At 48.0% G+C, this 26777-nt stretch overlaps 1 protein-coding gene across 1 annotated transcript in view; it reads left to right on the top strand.

Moving 5' to 3' along the window:
* Positions 1-1551: 1551 nt before the first annotated feature.
* Nsl1 (non-specific lethal 1) overlaps positions 1552-26777 on the top strand; it is a 102024-nt gene continuing 76798 nt past the window's right edge. The window contains exon 1 of the mRNA XM_077706098.1: positions 1552-3293. Within this exon, the coding sequence (XP_077562224.1) occupies positions 2242-3293 (1052 nt within the window). The 5' untranslated portion in view covers positions 1552-2241. The remainder of the gene's footprint in view (positions 3294-26777) is intronic.

The following is a 26777-nucleotide window of genomic DNA, read 5'->3' on the forward strand; positions in this document are numbered from 1 at the left end:
GGGTTTTACCCGAAAACGAACAACCCCAAGTTTACTGCGTATGCTGCCAGTTTAAATTTCCCGCCTAAATTTTTACCTCAACTGCCTATTTCATAGTGTTCCTCCCTCTCTAGATCTATCTGTAGTGAGGCTTGTGAATACCTCCAGTTTCATTGTTCAGGTCAGTGCACAGACATAGGCTTGCGGGGACTTTTTAGCCTTCATGTATTCGACTTTTAATGACCCATAGTATAATTGTTGCTACCGCGTCTTCCTTGACCAGAAAATAGAATTTTGCACAGTCCAAGTAAACTGTGCTGCATTTTGTTATGCAATATTACAATACAAATTCTTAGTCCAGACGGATTCGCAGGCACGGAAGGAGTCCCGCACGAAATGCTTACAAATAAAGTTCTAGAAAGGCCGTTGAATGCTGAGACTGGGATGGTTTTTATTTCGTGCGTATTGTTTTTCTTGTTCTTGATGTACCTCCCCGCACCGGGCACAGAGATGCTACACGCTTTGATAGTTGTTTTGGCGGCGTTTCCCAAGGACAAGAATCTGTTTTTGTTCCGTGCTACGAGCAGCCGCAGACACGCACAGACATGCATTGAAAGCGCTGTTATGCGCGGGCCACGGTTGCGCGGACACTGGTTTCGTTTTCCTTCTGATAGATAGCAGCACTTGTGTCAAAAACGCGCGCTGGTGCAATCGTCCAATTTGTACGGATATAATTCCTGTTACAGGTCTTGGGAACGGCTTTGCCTGGACTATAAGTAGAAATAAGGAAGAAAAAAATCTCAGACGCTGCCTCAAGGCTCACCATGATGAAGGGGCGCAAGAAAATTTTTCTTCCTCCATGCGCAAGGAAGACTCAACCCCTCATGCCATTTCTGATCGCTTTCAGTCCTCATGATGACGCTACAAGCAAAAAACAAGGGGATTTTTGGAAGTTGCCGACACCTGGCCGAAATCGAGAGTGGAGTAATGGGTTATGGTGAAGTCCTTGAACATCATTTCCTGAGTTGAAGCGTCGCTTTATGAGATGAATAACTTTAGGGAAATGTTTTTTGCAAACGACATATGTCAGGATGAGTCTACCTAGTGAATTAAAACACCAAGAAGCTAGCAGTAGAAATATCTTGTTTGCATTTTTATCATTACAAGCACAAAAAGTGCTCTGGTTTTTTAAAAACGAAACCGAAACAAGTTACAAAACCGAAACACGTAATATTTACGTCTGGATTTAAAAAAATTATTTTATACATGCGTATAACTTATACTAATTACATATTTTAGATATAAAAAACAAACTTAAACTTCAGTACTCCAATTTGGCGTAGGGAGTACAAACGCTAAATAAAACAGCCGCCACGCCACCCACCACTAAAAAAAAGAATAGTTTAGCCTTCGTCTCGGATAAATGCATCTAATACTCTGCTCTGGCACTTTTTGATCGCAAATTATTTTGTTAATTTAAAGATGTTATGAAATTTAGGCTCGATGCAATAGTTGAATGGGCGTAAGGGAGTGCGCGCAGAATAACAGACAGCGGCATAGGGGGTGTAAGATAATGACGGGAAGAGCCTGGAGAACTCCGCCAATGGGAATGGCGTTTCTAGGAGGGGGATCCAAGCAAATGACGCCATACGCCGTGCAGAAATTTTTTTGTTGTCTGCGAGCTTGAGATAGAGGAAAATGTCCGCCATTACAAGTTTTCGTTAATGTTTTGTGTGAGCTGAGCGCGACACCATGCAGCGCTTGTAGGTGTGATGGCAGGGGTTGTGACGACGGTGTTCCATTCTTCGTGGCGTCTCGGCGAGGCCAGGCTGCGGCGTTATTCGATATGCGGTGCTTTGTGGTGCGCTTCGTCGTAGGCATCGAGCGGTGGATGGCAACCTAACTGCGGTTGAAAGGGACGTGTCTGTCACGTGGTTGACGTTTTTCTTTGTTTGCCCTTCCCGGAGAAGCTGGTTTTTAACCCGGTTCCCTACCTGGATGTGGAAAATCGCCGTATGTGTACCGAGGATGTCCAACGTGCCGCACCTGTGAAATGGAAGCGATCTGGAACGGCGGGTGAGTCCGCAACAAAGCTCGCCGCGGCGCTGGGCGCCCGCTTCGTGGTTCGCCGGCGGCTGGCGCCCCGCGGCCGCCGTTTCGGGTGACTCCGTGTGTGCCTCGGGTCCTAGCCCCGCGTGGGCGGCGCGCAGCCCTGGGAATTGATCGCGCCGTGTCCGGGGACCGCATGGGATCGCCGCCTGCATGTTGTCGCCGGTGCCGTTCAGGATATGTTGCATAGCGGCGATGGCCCCCGCCCTGACGGAAGCGGCTAGCCAAGCGGAGAGCTTCAGCCTGCCACACTCGCCGGCCGCATCCAGCGTCTGCCAGCCCGCGTCCCCGCCGACGCAGAAGGCGCGCAAGTTCAGGGACCACCACCACCACCTCTGGGACGGCGTGAGCCTCGCGGCGCTCGCCAATGTCAAGCTGCTCCGGCTGCGCGACCAGGCGCCGGCCCACAGTGCCGACCATGCCGCGGCGGCCATGAACCGCCTCATGGGACTCAGCAACGGCAGCGCGGCCGCGCCGATGCTGCCGGGAGACCGGGCCGAGCCGGCGCCGCCGCCGGCCCGAGTGCCTCCGCTGCGGCCCCACGAGCAGGACGGAGGAGGCACGACGACGACGACCACACCGAGCGAGCCCGGCCGCCGGCCGGGCGTCCTCGAGCTTTTGGAGCTGGCGCGCTCGCGACGCGGCCTGCTAGAGAGGCGTGCCGACCGCCTGCAGCGGAGGATCCGGCGGCTGCAGTTGCGCCAAGCGGTGCAGCACACGTCCGGCCAAATGGCAGCCTTCTTCGAGCATCAGCAGACGTCCCTGGGCCTGCCCTGCCTGATGCCCCAGAGGCTGCTGCACCGCAAGCTGCGCGACAGCACCGACCTCAAGGCCGAGCTGCTGCTGCAAAGCGAGGACGTGAAGAACCTCTCGACGGCGGCGCTGGTCAGCCTGGTGCGCAAGCTGGAGGAGTCGCACGGCGCGCCCGCCGACCTGCGGCTCAGCGCCGAAGACCGCGCCGAGGGCGACCGCGTCGCGGGCACGTTGCGCTGCACGCTCGCGCACCACGAGCGCGCCATTGACTCTGACGCCACCGAGAGCAGCTCGGGCGGCGAGAGCGGCGACGACGAGCCCTGTTCCCGAAACCTTCCTTCCCTCGGAGGACCTCTGCTGCCGCCGCCGCCGGCGCCGACGCCCGAGAACAGCGCGGCGACGTTACCCACCGCTACGCCGGCAGCCGTCGCCAGCGAGCGAAAGCCGTCCATGTGAGTACTTCGTTCCCTTTGTTATACGAACGTGCGACGCGTTCGCCTTGTCTGGCGCGAATCGCGACGTTCAGCGAAGTCGAGCTCGCAGTCGCGCGATGCAGACAGACCTTGCACTGCGAGCAACGCCCCACCTGTCCATGGACCGTTGTTATTCGACAGAACTTCCGGTTTCAGATGGAAGTTGTAGGGATATGGTAATGCCGGTGTTCAGAAAAAAACAAAAAAACTTGCGAGCGTTTGCAGTGCTGGATGGACTCTGCGAAGCGGATCGATCAGCTAGCGGCCAGTGGTAAAACCGGGGCCGTCGGTAAAAACAGCATGTGCTCGCTCTTGTGTGCAAACACCCGAATTATTTACGCTGTCAAAAAAAGATAGAATAACGGCCGTTTACACTGCCACAATTTTATTTTCGCCCCTCCCCCGAGAAATATTTCTTTCTAATAACGTTTTGTTTTAGGGCGCGCATAACGTAAACAACGTTCTCGCGAACGATTTAGACGCGCTTGCGACGAGTCCTTCGGTAATCTAAATTAGGGTCAGGTTGTCGACAGCGCCTTATCGTTTTAGTTTGAAGTGCGGCGAAGTAGGTTTCGTTTACGTCACTTTGTTTTTAGCACTTAACGAACGCCCTGGTGGTTTCTTGTGATCGTCCCGTTCTGGGCCGATGTTGAAGGTTAAATGCGGGCGGGCGTCGTGTGTCCTTGTCGCCTTTTTTTTTTTTTACCGTGCGTTTTTTTTTTTTGCGATCTATTTTTTCAGTGGCCGCATTTTTTTTTCACCATGTTTTGCTACAACATTCTTTTCAGGCACCGTGGTTGCGTGGCAATTTTTGCTTCGTATATTTTTTAATCCTGTCATGTTTACTTTTTTTTAGTCACTAACAAAAAACTTTAGTCTCGGGCAATCACCTTCATTTTATTCTCACTTCGTCTTCCGCTGATACTTGAACACAATTACCTTTGATTTTTTGAGATGAAACGGCTGTGTGCTTCAGCCTGCTTGTCTAAAAAAATGTCGTGCATTATTGTTTGAGGAGTTGCCTTGAGATTGAAGCCAATTGTGTGTTCCCATAAGGCCCCTATCGCAGCCGTGCTAGACAAGATTGCATTGCTTGTAGGGTGTTTGACATCCGAAGGCACAATAGCATTGGGGATAGGATGGTTAACGCACGTTGTCACCTCTGGTGACAAAAAAAAATAATTATCCATGCTTAAATGTCTGGATACCGAGGGCAGAAACATGACAGTTGAAAGCATAGCTTGAAGTTGATCTTAATGAGGACATGAATACGAAATATAACTTTGGTCTGTTTGAAAGGGCTACTAGCCTTTAGCGACCCACTCAGTTCCATTCCAGCCATGAATGACATTTTATAGGCAAAAAAAGTGCAAAAAATATTGAAATACATTCAAATTACGCACTACAGTGATTAGCAGGAGTCACGTATTATGGGCAAGCATTTAAAATGTAGTTACCGGTGTGTTAACCGTATGTCACCATTCAAGTGATGCAATCATAAAACTAGAGGCCCACTACAATCGCCCAGTCCTGGTTTGTGCCGTGGCTCAGGTCAGCGGCCGCCAATTGCACAAACACGATTCTGTAACGTCAGTGAAAGCGCTCGACAGTGGCTGGGGAGTGTCAATATCTCGGTTACTTCGAAGTTTGTGATAAAATTGGTGGTGGTAGCACGCATTTATTTTATGTACAAGGGATACAAAGACTCCATGTTACGCTTTAGTGTCTAGGGGAGAGGGATTACCATTGCTATTGGGACAAACAGCCTTTAAAAATAACCCAACTTGTATTTTGTCATCATGGCCCCTTGAAAGCATCCCAACTTGTGGTTCTGTGGGTATCGCGTCATTAAGCATGAAAAATAGGGGCGGATTGTGTTGCACACTGTCACCGACACATCAGTGCGCGCTGTTTGGTATGTCTTGGTCCTGCTTTTTGTTTGGACATTATCATTCACGATATATTTTCATTGAGTGAACAGCTGTCTGTAAACTCAATACATCTAGTTTTTGGGACGCCATTTAGATTGATACCCGGTCACTCTTAGTTAAGGGGGGGGGGGGGGGATGAATAGGGAACGTAGGTGTCTACGTCTGCTGCTAACCACTTCTTTTCGAGTAATCAACTTGAAATTTCGGAGGCTATGTATACTGACAACGTACTAACCATGTACAAAATTTCATACCGAAATATTTATTAGTTTTCAAAATAAACTTCTAGAGGTTTTTAGTTTTTTTTTCTTGGGTTAAGGAACATTTTCAGAAATGTTTTTACAGACATAGGTCCGAAACACTTTTCATATTTTTGAAATGCCTAAGGCTGAAGGAAAATAATAATAGTGCCAATAACCGGTGATTTTTAAAAAATATCTACATACCACAAACTCAAATTTGAATCATTTTCAACCGACAAAAGTGTGAATAAAAAAAAAATTTGGTGAGAACATACTCATTCTGGTTCAGAATGTAAATATAGCATTGATAAAGAACTCACAAAAATAAGGCTTCGGAGACCTAAATAGCTGAAGAGAAAATGTTCCTTTTCTCAGCGGAAATGGTGTTTTAAGAAATCATCCTTCAAAGTTTTTGTTTCGTTTTTTCAAATTGTCGCTTCTTGTGTGGATTCTGAGAAGAGTGAGCAATGCTACTAGCACAGGGGGCTTCAGTCATGAAAGCTCCCTCTAATGTGTAGAAAAAGAAACCAATTATTCGCGAGCAAACGGAACGATAGACGACCTAAACGACATAAACAAGCGTTTCGCAATGCATGCGCAATGCAGTTTCAACTAACGCAGAGCCTTTCTGGCATGCACTGAACTACAGGAAAATTCAAGTAGTTGTAAGTTATCACGAAAATAAACGTTATTACGCATTTTTAAAGGAAAAGTAACAATCCTAATACACTATGTGTCACACAAAACTTGTAGTAACTAGGCGAGGTCACATGGCGGCACCTTTGGCGCCATTTTTAGATGGCTTCTGGTGCGCATCTGAGGATGCCACTTTGTGGGGACGTTCTTGAAGAATGTTAGAATATTTTGGCACTGTAACAAAAAATTCCAATTCTTAGTCAGTTTTGCCCTCCATATTAAAAACACAACTCTCTAGTTATCATTTTTTTATTGGTAAATGTATGATATGAGTTTGTTGACTGTAAATTTTTTGCAGTCCCAAGTAGTTGATAACTTGATGTGCCTTGTAGCGCTGGTGAACAGTTGAATTGGCTGTTTTATTATTTTTTTTTTCGTTCCTCGTATTGTGAATTAGATAACTGTGCAAGGAAGATCTGGGTTTCTAAATTATTCCAAACAAGGCGTTTCATTTTTGAAAGGGTAAGGAAGAAACAGGCCTATTGAGTCTGTAAGCTACTGCAGCACAGAAAAAAATAGAGCATTAGAAGGCTACACACAAGTCTGTTGCATCTGCATCATCTTGAGCTAACAAAAGCACCTTTGAAATTCAACTGTCGCAGCTGCGGGGTGTGACTGCGATTCTTGTTAGGTTGTTTAATGCTGTGTAAATAAGGGGGTGGGGGGGAATGTTACTGAGGACATTTATTCCTAGCACCCTTCCTCACTATTCCAGTGGGCATAAAGAGCTCCAATTGTAATTAAATATTTCGAGGTGAGCACCCTTTTTTCCCTTGCACCATGGCATGCCAGTGTACGTTTTTTGTTTGTTTTGAATAATTTGCTTGTGAATTTAACGGAAAGTGTAGGGCTGTGTTACCCTTGGCATTGAGTGTATGGCTGGGAATGGGCTGCTGTGGGAGTCGACATTATTAATTACTGATAATACCTTTGGCAAATGTTTGTTGTAAGTTTCAAGTTCAAAGAGAGCTTCAAGTGTCACCTTACCTACCTTTCTTTTTTGATTGCCGTGTTTTTGTGTGGGGAATTTTTTTGGCTGGGTACTTGAGTAAGCGTAGGCTGATGAGATGGGATGTTGCGTGCCGTGTGTATGCCTTCTCTGCTGCAAGGTGGGCATCCACCTGGCTTATCTGTGAACCTAGAAAGGTAGTTGGTGAAAGATAAGTGGCTTCTGTTGTCCTCGGCCTCTGTGTGGTAGTGGTGATTCCTGTAGACATCCCCCGGCCGTGGTGACTGAGTGGCAGGGTGGTTGCGCTACTTAGTCCAGAGCTGCTGATCAAACTCTGACCTAGCAGCTGTTCTTCTTGATGGCGGCTATTAATACAAACACTCATGGGCATAAAGCTTTCACTCATTAAGTGCCTCAAGTAGTCAAAATGAATACATAACTGCCCAGTGGGACTGATAGCACAGGTAGCCTGCAGCCTTTTGAAGTGCGATGATGCAACCTGCTTTTTTTTTTCTTTTTTTGAATATAGGCTTTAATGAATGTTTTTCTCCTCCTCCTCCTCCTCACCATATGCAGCCATGAGGGGGTACAGCATTTGGGTGGTGATGTCTGAGCTGTTGAGCTCCTTTACTTTAGTGCCTTGCTCATTAGCCCTCAAGTTTCTCTTATGGGTTTGGTTCCAATCAGTGGGTGTGAAGATGATGAGGCCCGCTTTTCTTTTGGCTTTTACTTGCCAGGGTTTTTCAGCTGCATACCGTATTTTCGCGCACACAACCTGCTCCTACATATAACCTGCACCACCACTTTCAATCCACGAATAAAAAGAAATACTTCCCGGCGTACTGCCCACACTCCCCTCATTTTATACTGGAAAGGCTGGATCAAAGCCACTGCTCAAGCAACAAGGCACATTTGGTGATGCAAATAAACTTGCCTATATTATGCCTATTAAATACATTTTTCTGCACGGCCTAAGCCACAATCACTTTGTCGCTGTAGCTATTGCTTAGGCAGCAGTCTCGCTGTCATAAACAATGCCATCTTCAGTTCCGCCCCTGCTGTTTGTAACGCAGCATTTCTTAAAACTCTTGCGAACCATCTCACTTGGAATCGTCTTTCATGCCTGCACGATCAACTCAAAACAGCGCAGCATCAGACCTGCGACGGCCGGCCGGTGTTATACGTGCGAAAATACAGTAAGCATTGATCGCGTTCTTAGTGTATCGTGCCCCCCGTCTAGCTTCACAGCCACGAAAGAACTTGTACTTGCAAAAATATTTCTCTGTGGAGCTTGCACCCATAGGGCTAATAGTTGTGCCGCACTTTCAAAATGAGTCCCTCTAATTGAAACTCCAGTCTGGCCAAATTTTTATCGTTTCCAAGTTGAGGCTGCTCCGTAATTGGTTGTTCCTGCGCTAGGTGAAGTCCGGACTGGTACGTTACGTGGCTGACTGTGCAGCAAGTTCGAACACCTGCTCCCTCTGTACACCTGCATGGTGAACATTTTTTTGTAAATTACCCATGCATTGGGTCAAATTACTTGGCACTGAGTGATATTACTTCCAACTGCTGCAAGCCGAGGGATAAAGTGTCGATTCTTGCATCCAGTGCCACGTACCATTGCTTAGCATGCCGTTCTTGGGAATGTGATAGGGGAGGGTTGTTGCCAAATTTCTTGTAGTTCATGTTTTTCTAATGTGAATACGTGCTGGAGGCTTTTATTTTGATTGCCTTCTTATTAATCATGCGGAAGCTTGGGCGAGTTTGTTCACACTAGGAAACTTGAAGCAGCACAACCAACCAAAATCAGAAAGAAAGCCGTGTGTGTGTGTCGTTCCTTTGGTTCTTCATTGGTTGCTCTGCTTTGAAATTTTCTGATTAAATCATGGCTTCAGTAATGGTCGCAGTGAGTGTAAAAGCAGCGACAAACATGCTCACTAAAATGTGATTGATGGCTGCACTTAGTGTAAAAGCAGCAGTACAAGAATTGCCTCCGTAGCAAAGGGTAAATTCCTTTGTTGGCTACACCCAGCTGCACATGGTGCACCTTCTTTCAAGAGTTCTTCTGTGCCACACTTTGAGTGGTAAATTCTGTTTATAGCTTATTTAGGCACAAACCAAATATCAGTTTTCATTTATATGTGGTGTCAATGTTTTCAGGCATAAATGATGCATAGTTGACAGGGGACTTCTACACATTTCTAACTTATGCTATGATTGTGACCAAGATTTTAAACAGCATTTAAATCTTGCGAGACCTGTACATTTCTAACTTATGCTATGATCGTGACCAAGATTTTAAACATTTAAATCTTGTGAGACCTGTATAGCACTGTGCAATTCCACATGAAAATGTTTCGAAGGAGACCGTCTCGCTTTCGGAGAAAGGCTTAGCATGCGGAAATACCGTAATTTGCTTTCCTGCCTGGTTTACTGACCCTTCTGTCTCTATCCTTTCTACGTGTGCGCGCAAACAGAAAAAAAGTGAGGAAGAAATAGATTGACCCTGCCTTCCCTCTCCCTTCGTCTCTTATTCCAGAGTTGTGACATTAGACGTGTACTTGTGGCCTCAAGCGCTCAATTTCTCTCTTATTTGTGGCATAATTGTACAGTTTGACCCATGCAATCCCTTATCTGACTATTCAGACGATGTCTGGGTTCCTAGTGTATCTGTAATTTGCGGCAGAAGAGAAAACACTTAGCGGTGTTATCGAGGGCACCGGAGCAACTACCACAGTGATGTCGCACAGGCTTGCTAGCTGTTTTCACGCATTCTTAGCTTTTGAAATTTCTATTCTCTCACATTTCGTGGCTAATATCGAAGTTCTGCTTTGTTCCCATGCCGGTCACTCAGGTAAAGACTGCGAGCAATCTACTAAATTTAGCCTTGTATTTTTAGCCGACTTTAGCAAATCTTCCGGCAGTACGGGGCTAAGGAGATGGCACTTTCGACTGCCCTCGATAAAAAATGCTTGTAAATCGGCTGGAACAACTTGGAACACGGCCTGTGCGTTATATACTTTATCCTGACAATGTAATTAGACTATGCTTGCAGCTCCGTTCAGCAGCTCTTAATTTGGTTTGTTCACTGTTCCTTACAATGCCTGTATTGATGGAGAGAGAGTATTTAGATTGGAGGGGGAGGGGGATTTTAGTGAGGGAGATTTAGGTTCAGAGACCTTGGCCTGGGCTTCTGCTGACTGCTTCCTGAATTACGTTAATCGAGGTTGTTACCCCTAGCTCACCAATCTGCTCTTCGCGTTCGTGGACCTGAAACGATTCCCACCTCCCTTTGAGCCATCACCACACTTCCGTATGGTTTGATTTTCACTGCCTGCGGTTAGGCAAGTTTGTCGAACAGCTGCAGGTCAGCGTCCTTTCTGCACTTTCAGCGCCTCTCGCTTTTGTAGGCCCTTCCCCACGCTGGGAGGAGAGTAAATGAAACTGTTTTCTTGTAGGAAGATTCATTGTTCTGCAGTCAGGTGTAATTGTCCAGAGTGTGCATTTTCCCTTACCCCCTTGACAGCTTTGTACCGTCCGGTTTATCGTTTCGTGTGGAAAAGTATGTCCGATGTGTGATCCGCTCGCACGAGATGTTTCAGTCGCGGCCGCAATGATGCTATCTTCTCACTGCCCCTATCTGGGGATGTTGAGCTTGCTTAATCTCGTGGAGAGGTCGTTTCTCAATTGCACGCTTGCTGAAGCAGCACTCATCCAGGATGGGTCGGGCCCTTTCCATTCGCAGTGACTGGCAAGCATTTAGTCGTGTATTATTAAAAATGGAGGACTGTGCCTTGAAGCGGCGAAACAATGGTTAAAATAGCACCACAATGTTCCTTGCGATGCTTGACTAGGCCGCTCTCTTGTGAACCACCAGTGAGTGGCCTTGTATGCACGAGCTTGCTAGTCCCCGGTGACTTCTTGAGAACCGTTTGTAGTGCATTATTCAACGTTGGTATGGCCTGCATTGGCCTTGCGGCATTGCAGATTATCATATTTTGCTAAAAAAACTGCGATGAAATTTTGGGTCAGTAATAAATCATACTCTGCACGGGAAAATGCCTCTCCAAGGTGATTAAGGTTTAAAATAAATAACCCAGTTCTATGCAAAAAAAAAGTTTTTCGCGCTTTTTATACACCACCAAGCATGGCCATCAGGAATGTACTTACACAATATTAAGTTTTCTTGTTCTTAGTAATGTCGTGACAAAAATAAAGGATTTAGGTGGCCTTTACTGTCATCTTTTACATACTAGATGAAAAAAGAAAATTCAGGGGTGTTGGCTTATACTATGCTATGCAGTTCTTATTGTTTCAGATTGTTTACATTTTGGTTTTTTGATAAATTGCCCGCAATCTCGGGAAAACTGCGACTACAAAAATGTTGGATTGTTTCTGCAGTAGCGTAGTACTTTGTCAAAAGAGAAGGTCATCTTAGAAGCTCTCAAATACAGAAAGTGATTTGTTATCTGCGTCCTTGGAAATTTGGTGTTGGCAAAGGCAATGTTTTGTTTGTCAGCTACAGGCCGGCGGGTGAAATATCCCAAATAAGAGCACGGGTGAATTAAGCAGGCTTCTCAGCGGGCAGTGAGCAGCTTCGTATGTACGAGACAAGATCAAGATACAATAGGTGGTGCAATGTGGATGCAGGCCGAAGGCGGAACTAACGCACACTTGAACACCAAGTCCGACCCCTAGCACCATGCATTAGCTGCCAGTCAGACTCCCACACTAGCGTGATTTACACAATAGCATGCCACTTAAGCACCAGTTTCCTCCATGAATAAGATTGAGGAACTATTTGTTGGGGTGCACATTTGCTTGTTGCTTGCAGAGTGATGCGAACCTTACTGTCAAGCCTCGAGATAGCCAGAAGCAGGCACTTTGGTGGCGAGAAGCGGAAGTGGAAAAAGCTGCATCCTGTGCAGCCTTGCTTTCAATCATGATGTCAGCGGAGACATTGTTTGTGCTGTGACCAGGAAGGCCCTAACCCAGCTGTGGTACTGTGCAGTGAGCCAGTTCCTTTATGCGCTTTTCTGAGAACAATTCTGTCTCACTTGGGATCAATTGCGGAAACAGTGTGGTGCATGGCGTGATGTCAAAACAGCCAAATGTATGTCTGGATTGCACTTGGTCAAGGGCGTTCACTTCTCCCTCATCTTTCTTTCCTTATGTGCAGGTTGTAGTTGTATTCGTGCAGAGCAGTGTGCAAGGTTTCAGAAAATGTTGGTCTCTGCACTTCCTATCAGCGAGTCCGTGATCCTTGGTACACTGACTGAGTGTTGGCAGGTTCACGAAATCTTGGGGAAATGTCTACAAATGTGAAACGGGATGTGGTCGCGATGAACTCTGCGAACACTGTCTCTTTAGTTGTGTGTATTTATTAAATTTAATTACAGTGTTTTGACCTTTGCTGTGGCTGGGACCATCTTTGTGTGCTCCGAGACCCTTCGGGATGGTCCGGTCTGCTCCCGCAGCTGGACTTGATGTGGCTTTAGAGCGTGGGTCTGGAGCCTGTGGTCGTGCAAGGCAAGGGCAGTTCCATAGCAAGTGGTTGAGGTCAGGGACCTGTTGGCTGTCAGGTGATCCACATAGTGTGCTGCTCGCATCAGTCATCGGACCAATTGTCCAAGGGGCTGCTTGACAGCTAGATCATTGCATACATGAAACAACTGAAAAAGCTAAAAGAAAAAAGCAGCTATGGAGTCTGTGCCCGTGTTGGGGCGTTCAACTGTTTTGGGAACGCATGAAACTTATGATGTTGAAAAGTGGAAGGGATGTATACAAATATCAAATAGCGGTGAGACATTGTGGGAGTGCACTTTGGGACAGAACTGGATAGTAGTTTCGACCTCCAATCAGACTATTCCTTTATTTGGTAAATTTATTTCGGGATGTTCTCGTTTTTCATAGTTTATGCATATGGATCGAAACCTATTTTGATGAGGCACAATCTTCGTGTGCACCACGTCCGTTCCCATTGGGGAGCGCAGGAAGCCCTTAGCGTAGTGGCTAAGCTATCGTCTAGTGCGTAGCCGCTAACACATTGTGCTTTGTTTGGCTTTAGGAGTACGTTCCCTGACAGCGGGCGGCAAATGTCTCCCCATAACGAAGCGAGCGTTTTATAAATATGTACTTTTTGCCACCTTTTGTACCGGTTTTCGAGATGACGCAACGTCCCCGATGGGTGTCGTCATTGTCCGAGAAACCGCCGGGACTGCGCAATTGTATCGACTCTGGCCACGTTTTTGTTATGTTTGCGTTGTGACCCGAGTGACATTGACCCCACGGGTCGAATTGCGCGTTTACTTTCGGCTTGTCGGAATTTATTCGCTTGCGATGAACGCGCACGGCTTGTAACCGTGAGCTCTGTGTCGTTTTGCTCCCGTTGTCTGTCGTGTGTGTACAACCAGAAATTGTCATTCTGGGAAGTTGGTGATTCCGCCTCGCTAGCGCTGCGCCAAGGTTGTCTCGTCCATGATCGCTGCGTGGATGTTAGTAGCGTCGGGCTTTTTTTTTTTTTTTTTTCCCCTTACCTGTCGTCACCGGTCAATCAAACGACGGACATTTCTTTGGATTTCAGCAGTAGAGAGTATTCGGCCGTCGCATTTGCTGGCGCTGTTTATGTCCTGAAATAACCGCAAGACCGCAGCGTCCGCGCGCTTTTTTTTTTTTTTCCTTCCTTCTATACGCCAGTTAGCTACGTCTGTTGCACCGTGTTTCGCAAGACTGCTTGGTTCCGGGCCTGAGGGGAAACATCGCTCGGTGGTTAGATTTTTTTTTTTTTTCCGTCGTGATATTTGCAGTCTTTGCGCTGCTGACTGCAAGGCAGTAAATGAGATAAAACCATAAAATGGAGCGTGTATTCATATTCTGCGATGGGCTCAAAGAACGTCAGCCAAAAAAAAAAAGTTTTTTTTTTTCTATGCAATGAAAACTTTATAAGTTGCGGGATGAACGTGTCCGAGGTGCGGCGGTTGCTTGATGACGCCTTTTTATGACCGTCTTTCAGTCACAAGAACGCCGATGTTGCTTTTTCTCGTAATGGGACGTGTAAGACTTCCGTTTAAAAATGTAACCTCGAGCTGCTTGCTTGCATCACGACATGCTAGTGATTGTAGGCAGTAAGGGTGAAAACGTGAGTCTCGTGCATGCTTTCTTGGGCGTATTCCGTAGTCGCCAGTCGCCAGGGTTATAAAAACGTTGACGTAATTCCTGGCGGATTGTGTAGACAGCAGTCGGATTGCGGAAGAAAGTTGTAAACGTCATGATACACCAAGCACTGCACGCGGCGACTCCACGGCGTTGCCGTGCCGCTGGCGAATTTCTCCCAGTTGCGGGCCCATGCGTACTGCAAACACTATCCCGCTGCGTACGCAGTACTGAAACTAATAGCGTGGACGTCAGAAACAAAGCAGGCGATGTCGGTCGCGATGAATCAGTATGGAATGATTTAATTTTGATATATCGTCAACAGGGGAAAGAAGGCAAGCTAACGCTGGGGTTTTTGTAAAGCGAGAATTTGATTTACCTGACATTGCACCCGGTTCTTCCTACTCCGAACGGGTTGCTACGCGATGCGTGACTGTTGTGCCTTTCCTGTGACCCGTCCCGCGCGGAAAGTCCTTGCTTGGCTGTGCTCCAAGCCTTCCGTAGCTGTGCCCTGTTAAGGTACACCGCTGTTTCACAGTATGCGTGTGACGATGACACTGTCGCATTCAGCACGTGCGAAAAAAGAAAGAAAAAAAAAATAACGCACCCCGGCGTCGCCTGACGCAATTGCGGGAAACCTTAGTTCCGGCAACGTCGTACGTTTTGCTTGCGCGCTCTTCCAACAAACCCACTTGCTGCCCCGACTGTTGAGGGGTAGTGCTTATCCGGAAAGGTTCTGTAAGAGACGATGGACAGATAGACGATGGACAAAAAAAAAAAAAAAAAAACAACTTCCCATTCATCTTTCCCAATCGAATCGGGAAAAGAAGAGGGGAGGGGTGGGATAATCGTGGTTACAACTAACATTTATTTACTTTCAGTCACCATGGAAACGACGGCGTGTCATAAAATTTGCCCTGCTGGCCTACTCGGATGGACGAAAATTGTACCGTCTTGGCGTTCGCTTTTCGCGCGTTCGCCGCGGGCGCCGGCGGCCCTGAGACTGACTCTTTGGAGCATCGGTTAGAAAAGAGCAAAAAAAAAAAAAAAACGTTGAGGGTGTTGGCAGGAAGCGCCGGAGTTCTCGCGAGAGAGAGAGGTTGTGCAAAGGGGAAACAGTCTGATTGTTTTGTTTTCTCCACGGGCGCGAGGTGGCGGCATCGGCTCGCGGCTTGTTTCCGTCTGGCTTTTTTTTTTTTTCGTACACGGCGCCTTTTCATTTCGCTCACCCGTGCAACGTTCTCATTACGTTCGCGTTGCTCGTCGTTTACCGTACGACGACGAACCGCGCGAAATTTCGACTCGCCCGAGATTGCTTTTCGAATCTCTCCAGAGAATGAAATGCGCGCGTGCTCCGTTGTACTTCCCGCTACAGTGAGTCAGTGTTAAAGCATTTCCGGTGCCGACTTCAAGGCCGCAGCTGCTGGGTGCATTTTTTGTATTTTTCGGCGTGTGTACGCCAAACATGCTGTACATGCGTCGAGCATCTGGCGACTTCACCCGCCAGCTTTAGCGGAGCCACTTTTTGAACGAAATGTTGCGCACAGGCTTTTAAAATGCGTCGAATAGGCGTTTGTAACTGAGCTTTTTTTTTAAAAAAAACGCCGTTAAAGTGATTCCCAGGGGTTTGTAGTCTAATAATATGGTTTTAGTTCGCGTTTTGATTGGAGCATGTTTGAACGTTCAAACTAGCCATTACGAGTTTTTCAGCTGCCCTCGAACAGATCTCAAAAATTAGCAGTGGCTTAGCTCGGCTATGCCAGGATATACGTAGCGTGAGCGAAGGTTCAGCACTCGTACTCCAATTGGATTGGATTTAAATCCAACACAATCCAATTTAATCCAATCCAAATCAAATGCAAGCCAATCCAATCCAGTCCGATCCAAACCAATCTATTGCTTCTCGCTCTTGCGCAGAACGGCCCTTCACGGCACACGCGAAACCGCTCAACCTCGGTAGAGTGAACTAGAATACTTCGGCCAGTGTAGCTTACGCTACCAAAACCGGACCTATGGAACCGCAGACGCCGGAATGAATTCTGCCGCCTAGTGTTCGTTAGCGTACATTTGGTTCTTGCCACAGCTGCAGGCATGCATATTAAGTACGCACATCGATGGGTTGCCGTGCAGTCGTGGGCAGATGGAACACGGAAAATTGAAAAGTACGGTTTTTTGAGGTTCTGTAACGGTGCGCTGTTGGTATATTTGGAAAGCAACGTTTCTCAACTTTGTTACTGTAATTAAGCCACGCATAAATTTGACTTGCATAGAAAGAAATCCCGCTGTTTGTGTGCTCTCGTTCATATTATTGTGATCGGGTTTCATTTGCCCGTAAGTGTACATCGAAAAAAAATTAAAAAGAAAGCATCCATGCACAAGTCACTTTGGGCAGTTTGAAGAACCGAGGTTTTAGCAAATACCTTGTGTACGGCGTGCTTTATAGCACTTCGGTGTTTGAATCCCTTAGGGGCAAGAAGCTACAGAATTTGTGAGAATTGTCTACCAGTGCCTTTGTCTTGTGTCCGTGTCGAGTTTGCGCTGCTTCAAGATGGACAAAAACCGCTACCAACTAGCCCTGTTGTCACATTCGTGCGCTGCTTCTCCGTCGTCTCACCAACCTTACGTCACCTTGGTGGCTTTGAATGGAAGACGTACTATCGCGCTCATTATGACCTACAATGCTCATTAGTATTCACCGCTTTACGCAACCTTTGTCTGGTACCCGGGGTCAAGCATCAAGTACGCATTAGGAGGAGCACAAATGAATCAAGCCTGATGCTAACGTATATGCCCATAGCCATTGTTTTGACGACATACTCGCCTGAATACTGATAAGAGTTGTAGGCCACAGTGAACGCGATAGTACAGCAAGACCGCATATATCTCTTTGTTTTGGATAACGGCGTGGAGTCGCTGTTATTCCAAAACCTTTCGTCGCGAACACCGTAAGCCAGCTCCTCTCGCAGGCAGGGACAGCTAGGAGGAGAAGCGAGCCAACAGGAAACCCAACTTCCGATAATTGGACGTACGAAAGGCAATGTTCGGCGTGATCGATCCAGGCGGCGATCGGATAAATGTAAATGGGGTCGACCGTAGAAAAAAATTAAAGCCGTTCGACTCTATGTTGGAAAGCTGTCGGAAGTGCAGATCACTGATTCGCCATAATGGGCTGTAGCGCAGTTATTCGCTGACTGTTACCACTCAATGCAATTCAATTTTCCCGCCTTCGCAGTGCTCGCGCGCCCCCTGCCTGAAACTGCGTCAGCGGGAGTTCTGTTCTTTTTGTGCTTGCTTTTCCTCCCGAACGTGCCGGTGTTGCACTGCCACTTTTTTCCGCTTACTATCGTAAAAGCTAACCCAGCGAGTATTCCTAACTAAACGAACGCGGGCGCTGCCGGTTAATGGCGTATATTCTGCCTCAAATGTACCTGCAGTTTTCTTTGCGCTAAACAACGGGGAGATGTAGGACAAGCACCAGCGGTTCACGAGTTTCGAACGCTTGTAAACTACTTGGCTTTCGAAGCCTCTCGGTCACGCCGCGACGACAGCCGCTACGACGGAACGCCGTGCGGCTCTACTTAGGTCCAGCGAGCGAGCTACGACGACAAGGCGAGCATTTGAAGTGCTCTGCACTTAAACTGTTTACGAGTAGATGTTCTGTATGACATTCGCGCTGTTTTGCCGCCGTCTTGTACGCCGCAAATGGGAACGGCTGTGTGGAGCGCGGGATTTGGCATCGGCCTACCGACTGCGATGGGGACGCCGCGTGCGGCGGAAGCTCGCAGTGGCGTTGGCCCCCACGTGCTGCTGCTGCAGCGTTATGCAAGAAGGGCGGCGCGGCTTGCCCTCGGTCCGCCAGAAAGACGAGGAGGAAGCGAGAATACGGAGCGACGAGACAATGGACGGCGGATTGGCATCAGGCCCTTCCTCCTGCTTCCCTCCTAGCGGAGCGAACGGCGTCGTTTTGCAAGCGCCAACTGCCGGTTCCGCCCCGGGCCTGAGCGCTGTCTCGCTGACTGCGGACGCCACCGCCAGGTGTATTGTGTATTTGTGGAGACCGCGCACCCGGCACTGTGCGCCGAAGATTTTAGTAAACCATGTGGGTGCGAAAAACGGTAACTCCTATGTGTCGAGATTTTGCCGCACGTTGAAGATTCCCAGTTGGTCAAAATTAACGCGGAGCCCTCCACCAAGGAGGCTTCCTTCCGTCGAGCGGCCTTGCGTCCACTACGACCCGCCTCATGATGGCCCGCGTGTAGCGTCAGCGCGTTAAATCGCAGAAATTTTTATTTGAATGTTCATTGCATGAACCGGGCTATGTATTGTATTCGTCGTGAGAACTGTGTATATATATTATATATATATTTAGGAAGAGGGTGGGGGCACTTTTTATCGCCAGCACAGTCAAAGCCGGCTATATTGGGCACCGTAAAGCGACTTGTATGACATCGGTAACAACACGCGGCGCTGAAACTTAACACCTTACTAAACAGCTAGAAAGCAAACTTAGGTCGGCTCAACGGGCCATGAAACGTATGTTACGAATAACACTGAGGGTCAGCAAACGAGCTATATGGATCAGAAAGCAAGCTAAGTAGGTGGATGTCATAGTTCAAATAAAGACAAAGAAATGGACTTGGGCTGGTCATGTAGTGAGAGGAACCGAGAACCCGTGGACAATTAGGCTAACAGAGGTGATACCAAGAGATGGATCTAGAAGAAATGAGTGAAGGCCATTTATCCGATGGAGGGATGAAATAAAGAAATTCGGGGGTAAACGCAGGACAGGGGCGGTTGGAGGTCAGTGGGAGAGGCCTTCGTCCTTCAGTGAAACTGAGTAGGCAGATGATGATGATGACATCGATTATTTGATATGCGAGACGTAAAACATACACAAAAGTATCAAATAGACGTTAAGACGGCGCAATAAGCTATGTGAAGAATTCCAGTCAGGAAGGGCCCTCACTCAGTGGCAGCCGCGGTCAGTCATAGTGGAACCTACTTCAGCCCCAGCGTTAAAGCGTTACTGACCGTAACCGGACTTGGGATTGCATCCAGGTAATTTGGCCGCTCAACCCTCCGGCCGTCGTATGCGCTCCCCCGGCACTGTTTGGTGGTGATTTGGAATATTGGCGTGCTTTGATCGAGGCGGCACGCTGTAGCGACGCCTCCTTTTTCACCGCTTCGTGAAGTGGCGTCTGTCTACCACTTGATTTCCGAGCGCGCGCGTGAAGCAGCGCTCGTAAAGAGCGGTTACAGTGTTGATTCATGGGAAACGGCCATCTCGTTGGTGCCAGCGATGATAGCGTTGCGGAGAGCTCCCTTCTGTTTCGTCCTCTTTCCGTTTGCCAGCCTGTATCGGCGTCAGCCGACATGCAGCGCTGGAAAGTCGTTCAGGGGTTAAGGGTGGTGCAGATAACTTTTTTGTGCGATAACATAGAAGAGAGTGTGGCTGGACGGTTTCTCTCTGTAGGAGTGCGAAGCGTCAATCAAGAGCATAGAGGCGAAAGAACGCCTCGTGAGTAAGGAAACGCTTTGCTAAGCAACACCTATAGGATAGTTGATGTGCGACGCTGGAGACGGTAGCGTTTGTAGCGCGTCGTCTGCTACCGTGCACATACACCAAGTGACGCTCCACCTTCTCGAGCGCTACACGTCGCATTCATCTGATTAAACGACATAAAATTTTACGCGTCTATGCCCTCACCTTGAAGATTCGCGTCGCGCGTGTTTGAAGCTGGGCGATAAAAGTTTGTAGAGTGCCAAGGATGCGGGCAGCGGGGCATGGCGGAAAAATGTACGTAATGGTGAGGTCTTGAATTGGCCTAAAAAAAAAAAAAAGAAAAAAAAATTAAGCGTTCACGGCAGAAGTGAGGCCACCCTGTGATTTTTTTCCGTAATTCGGATATATTTGTAGACACATACTGAGAAAAGTCGGGATGATTGAGAAAGCGGCGTAAATATCATGTTCTTCCTTTGTTTTAAGAAGCGGTGCATAAAAACAGCGTCCCATCTATTTTTTTTTTCTCGGAACTTTCTAATTGCAAACTTTGATGCATTAATCATCTCCCTTCCTTACTTTGCTTGTTATCGCTCTACCATCCAAGCCTGAGGCGCATGGGCGTCTTTTTGGACACATTTCGCATGCCCCGAATTGCTTGTTGCATGTCGCAGGCTAGCGCTGTGCTCGCAGGAACGCGGTGTTGTGAAGCTAGAACTCGCTATTGCTGACCCTACCGTGTGCACGGGTAACGGTTGTTCATCCTGGTCACGTTTGGGGGTTTTTTAAGTGCGGAGCACTGTATGGGCCCGGCTTGTAGCTCGTTTGCGTTCACGGTGTCACGCGACGTCACGCCCCCGAAATTCGGCGTTGTGCACACAAACAGAGGTTTCAAAAAGATACCCCCTTTGTCCCTCGATTCAGACTTACAGCCAAAAGACTTGAACAAGAAATTTGTTTATTGTGAGCACAGTCTTACAGGATATCACGTCCTGCACTGGTCAATCTCACCATAACCTGCCCTAGCCAGGAACGCTCCCATTACTTGTTTCGTCTTCATTCATGCATCACCACCTCGCCGACGGGCGCGTTCATTTTCGGCCTCTATTCCGGCTGGTCTCATACCATGGCCGGTCGCGCCGTTGCCCTGCAATAAATGCTTCACCACGACCGCCTGGTTGACGTCTCTCAATTTCCAGAACCGTTCGAAACTCCCGGAACCGCTGGCACTTGCCGTACATGTCCCTATTATTTGGCGCAAAGAAAACTGCGGGTGCATTTGAGGCGAAGTGTTTGTACTTAACCGGCAATCCCCGCGTTCATTCCCCGCGTTAGGAATGCTTGTTGGGTTGGTTTTTGCGATAGTGCGCGAAAGAAAGTGGCCGCGGAAGAGAAAAATGACGCCTTCAAAATGGCGCTGGTCTCCAGCACGTGCGAGATTAAAGCCAGCACAAAAAGAACAGAACTCCCGCTCGTGCTGTTCCAGGCAGGGCTAGAAACAAAAGATATAGAAAATGATGCGAGCTGTGCCAGGAGAAAGCGCGCGAGCACTGCGAAGGCGGGAAAATTGAATTGCATTGAAAAAAACTCCTGTTCAACTCATCAAGAGGGGAGTGAAAGAGGGAGGGAAATAGCGTGAGAGGTGATATACCAAAAAGCGGAGAACGGCGCCACGGCCCTTGTGGCGAATCACAGCTCTTTTCTTCCGACAGCCTTCACGTGGAGTGTAACTGCTTTAACTTTGTTTTGTAAGCTTTGCTTGTGACCCGTTGTTTTTCCCTTTGTGTGTGAGAGTGAGGGAGTGAGGGAGCGAACGAACTCCTGGGGGGTTCCAAGGCGCGAAGCAGAGCGAGCTGTGCACGCTACACTGGGGTGACTGCTGCACTGCAACTGGCCGCGACCCGGTTCCCTTTGGCGTGCGTGAGAGCGGTCCAGAGCGCGCGCCCCCGTACCGTAGTAGTAGCCCGTTATCTTCAGCCGGTGAGGGGAGGGGGGGCAGCCGGCTCAGGCAAGTCGATTTGGCCGCGCTGGTCGATAGCGGCGAAGAGCCACTCGAGCCGGGAAGCTGGCTGGCCGTGGTACCCCACGAGCCGGCAGCAGTCCGGCGCTGCTGGTGGTGCTTTGCCTGATTGAGGGCCCCGCAGGCGCGAACGCCGCCTCGCTGTTTGGGCTGCTTCCCCGGTGGCTGCGGCGAACGGCCTGGCCAGTTGGCGTGGCGCGCTATCGACCGGCACACTCGTGGCCCGGGGCTGAGGGGAAGAGCACGCTGTCGTCCCTTGGATGTCGGTGTCGAGTTCCCTAGCATGCGCTGCCACTGCGGGGGGCATTTTCTCGAAAAGGGCGGCCGGGGTGAGGCACTGCACGAATTTCCCCATCTCGCGCATCGACACGTTGCACAGTGTTCGCCGCCGAGCAGCATCGTCCTTTCACGCGGCGTGGGGAGTAATATTTTGGTAGGAAAGATTGCGGACTGTTCAATAAATCTTACCATAAAATTCAATCGACGCAAGGAGTACTGCCCAGCTTGAGTTACCAACAGCCTCTTCTATTACTCCTCTCTCCCCCCTCCTCCTCAAAGGGATCTGGTAGGTAACAGGGCGAAAATCAAAGCCTCTGGAAAATAATTGTCTGTAGCGAAGATGGCAAGACGTCAGTGATTAAATTTGTAGTCGGCTAATCATGTTACGAATGAGAAAAAAAAAAAGACTGGTATGCACCCTTAGCAATTACTTTTTTTGTCGGCTTGAATTATGAGGCGGCGCTGTACTGCGGACCCCGCAGGAACGTTGACAGGCGTTGTGTCAAGAAATGGACACTTGCTTATCCCTGCGCCCTTGTACAGGCGCAGCAAAGCTGCCCTTTCCGCTGCTGGTGGTAGCGCGGATGTACCTCTCAGCTTGTCTTGTTTTTCAGTGCTGATGAGCGAGAACGGAACCTCTTCGTAGCGGTTGCGCGGGTAAGCAGCGGCAGGAGACTTTTCGCTCTCGGAGTGTCTGTCGGCTGTCACAGTGTCACTATGTTCCTAGCTCATTCCGCTGCCGGAAGTCTCATCGAACGAGTAGTACTTTTCCTCCGCGGCGGACTGACGTTGAGCGCACACCTTCGCCCATGCGCCTGGCTTCGGCCGCGTGCGTTGATAACGCACTCAGGGAGCGTTTGAACCGGAAACGCGGCCTTGCCCAACAAAAGGAGAAAAAAAAAAAAAAAAAAAGACGCCTCTGACGATGACTCAAGGCTGTGCCGCCCCGCGTCCACTAGCGCCGCTTAGCGCATGACGAGAGCGAGTGCGCAAACAGCTGGGAATGAGCGGAGAGGGAACTCGCGTGTACGCTTTCCTCTGGGACTCTTCTGCGGCGCGTACACGCACTGCCCTTTGACGGCTTGCGCGGTCAAGTGGCGCGCACTTTGAACTGAAATCTCTCTTGTTTTTGGTGCTCGCGCGCGTGCGTGCTGTGCGTGTGTGAGTGCGTGAAAGGGAAGGGGAGACCAGTTCATGTCTCGAAATGCTCGTAGCGTAATCTTGTTCATAGTAAAGATAAGGGCACGGTGCGGTTAGCAACCGTAGTCTGAACCGCCTTGTCGGAATCGGTAACTTCTACTTTCTCGCCGGCGCGGTTTATTTCTGAGCAAAATTTCTTCGAATTTCAAATCTACATCCCAAAAATGCAGAGTCGGGTACTGTTGGCGCTTCGGCTGCGGTTTTATGCCATTGATGACAAGTGTATCGAACATACTCGAATCCGGCCTACCGTATCATGGTTGAATGGACGCAGCAGTTTCAACGCAGCGGGAGCCCTGCGTTGTTTTAAATTGTTTTATAAATGATTTGTTATAAATGTTGGTTGTCGGTGTCGAACGCAGTTGTGTTAGCAAAGGGTCCGGACAGTTTATGCAACGCTATTTTATCGAAATTGGTTTTCCCAGCTTTTTTATTCGACAAAATTTGCAGCGTTTCGTTTTTTTTTAGTTTTCTCCGTGCTATGTAATTAGCAAGCTTGTCTCCACAGCGGGTCTTTTTTTTTAAAGCAAATTTTTAGCATATCGAGGAGTTGTCTTTTATTGCGTGTTTTTTTATGTTTTTGTGATGCGCAAAGTTTGCCTCCGCAATTTTTTTTGTTCTGTTCATTACGTAGGTGGAACTGCTATAGCGAGTTTTTCCCTGGTATTCTGAATACCTCCTCCATTCGAGCTTCAGTGGAGGACGTCTCTGAAATCGGTTTCCCCATGCATAAGCATTGCGGAATCCGCCCCTCAACCGAATATAGAGGGAGCAAATTGAGTCCCTCTGTTCCGCAGCATATGTCGGCATTTTAGCGTATAGGGGCAAATTCCATATGCTTCTTAAAAAAAAAAAAAAAAACACTCCGGTTTTGTGTTGGTACACAATTCTAGTTATTTTGCCAGTTTTTTTTTTTTTTACATAATTAAGCACTTCCTGGTGTTTGTGGTTCTAATGTGGAAAAGCCATCTGTAAAGCTAGCAAGTCTACCCCAATTTCTGCATTGCTAACTCTTTATCGGCACAAAGTTCAGTTCCTAGAGCATTGCCAAGCCTTGTCGCACTGTTCTGCACGCCATATTTAAAATAGAACAAGGTTGGTCACCTTACTGCAAGTTCGTCTGTTTTCATCTCTCTCCTCTTCCCCCCTTTGCACTTTAGCATTTCGCAGGTTTTCAACCCACACGCTTCATTTTTTTTTTTTCAGCTCTATCTCTATTCATGCGTGCGGCTGTCGCCGCCGTACACGTGTGCCAGAACGGCGCTTCTAGAGACGCTTTAGAAGGCAAAATAGCATGCTGAAGGTAGCTATAGTCTTCTGTTCTTGAAACCTTGTTTGTTTCTTGTAACTGCTTCTGGTTCCATTTGTTCTATCATTCCAACACGTTTCGGGGGCTTGAGGAGTGAGCTAAACTGGTTTCAGATGTACCGCACAATAGTGCTGGCTGAATAAAAAGTTCAGCAGCAGCAAGGCTAGCATTGGTCAGGCAGTATTAGCCTGGGACAATTCGGGGTAGCGGGGCTGCAGAACAGTCAGTGCTCGTCAGGTTGTTCAAAACTCCATAGAAGTCTCCCATCGCTTGCGTTTCCCGCTGTTGGGTTGTACGATACAATTACTCCTCGCATTTGTAGCCTCTGCGGATATTTATTGGCACCGGTCCTTCGGCATGTATGCTGTGTGTGAACGGCTGAGGAAAGCCGAGTGGAGTTTTTCCGCCTGGGAAAGAAACAAAGAAGCCGCCTATCATGCTTAGCTGGCATTCGCCTTATCTCGCTGCACACCGCAAGAACGTGTATCGGAGTATCTTATCGCGGTGATACCAATTTGTCCGCTGGGGATTTGACCCCGTTTGTTTCTGTTTTCTCCACGTCTGTTGTCGGGTGCCCTTCATTACTCTTGTCAGAACCCGGTCTTCATAAAAAAATAAATAAAAATAAGCACCTTGCCCGGATTGCGGTATTACTTCTGCAGTTCTGGGGAGGAACTTTATATTCGTTCGAGTCGGCAGACCGCGCATTCTGCACAGCGAGCGAGAACGTGAGCCGAGTGGGGAAGTCGTCAGCACTCCCGCTGTCCGATGTGGTCTGGCGTGGAGCTCTTTTGCGGCCGTCGCATTTTCTTCGCGTGTAGCACTCGTTTCCCCTCACCACCGCCTTTATACTATTATCTATACTACTGTTGTGTAAAGATCGCGCAGCACGTTGATGCACAAAGTCGTGCCAACTTCGATTCTGTCTGCCCAGCCAGTTCATGATGATCCACATTCGTATACACAACCGTCCACAACCCAAAGATCCACAACCCAAAAAGTGACGTTGAACATGTACGGAGCTTATTCAATCTCCAAGTTGTCATTCACACGCACGGTGCTTGTTTGTCAATTTTTCCACATTTTTCGTCGATTCGTCGGGAAACGGAAAACGGATTCGTCCGGAAACGGAAAAAATGGTCCCGGAAAAAATGGTTCCGGAAAAAATGGTCCCAGTGACCATCTAATAATAAATGGTCCCATGCTCCAGTCGACCTGTTTCCCTTCAAGTTAGTCAGATCTGAACTTTCTTGCGGTTCTGATTTTATCCCTTTGCGTTTTAGGTAAAGGGTTGAGAAAGAGATGGATGCTTTAATATTCCTATAAGGGGCAGAAATTAACGCCTCTAGAGGCTACAATATTACAAAGCAAATTGGGTAGACGGACACACGGTTTGATGGATGGATGGGTGGGCGATGTATGTACAGATGGATAGATGGATGGATGGATGGTAGGGCTGAACATCGATTAAAAATTTTAATGCAAGCAATTGGATTAAAACCGCACAAACAACTGCGAGACCTGCAACCGTCGGTTTAGTAGCTTAGTCGGACACAGCCATCTCAGTGTATGGAAGGTCACAGAAGCTCTACGCTGCGAGGTTTCGTCAGTATCGTTGAGAATTGCACAAGAAGCCGTGGGAGCTCCACCAAAGAAGCGCACAGCGTTGTCCCGAGGCTAGGGCATTTCGGTGCAGGAAACGTCGGTGCCTGAGTTCAGGTGCGGATATTTCGGTGTACGGACATTTCGGTATACGCATATTTCGGTGTTACGGAAATATCGGTGTACGAGTGCTACGGACGTTTTGGTGCACGTACCTTTCGGTGCACGGACATTTCCGTGCGCAAACATTTCGACGACCGTATACCGGGTACTTGTTTGTTGGAAACAGCGTTATATTTTTATTTTCGCTTATCACGAGTTATGGACAGTAATCTAGAGCAGCGATTGCATTTTAGATTGATGCCGTGTTCGATTTTTGCCAGGTATTTTTAGAAACTGAACTTTTGTATATTTTTCTTTAATACCTCGTTCAGGTAACGCCTGTTTGCAGCCAGCTGATTCAATTCTTTCGCACATGTTTTTTTTTTTTCATTTACGACAAGGCATTATTTATATTCGCTCTTTTTTGGGGAATGCAAATCAGTTAAGACAATTAGCCAGTGTCTACCATGGCTAACGCATT

This window comes from Haemaphysalis longicornis, unplaced genomic scaffold, assembly GCF_048455015.1.
Source record: "Haemaphysalis longicornis isolate Haplotype H1 unplaced genomic scaffold, Haemaphysalis longicornis Haplotype H1 scaffold_4, whole genome shotgun sequence".
Taxonomy (NCBI): Eukaryota; Metazoa; Arthropoda; class Arachnida; order Ixodida; family Ixodidae; genus Haemaphysalis; species Haemaphysalis longicornis.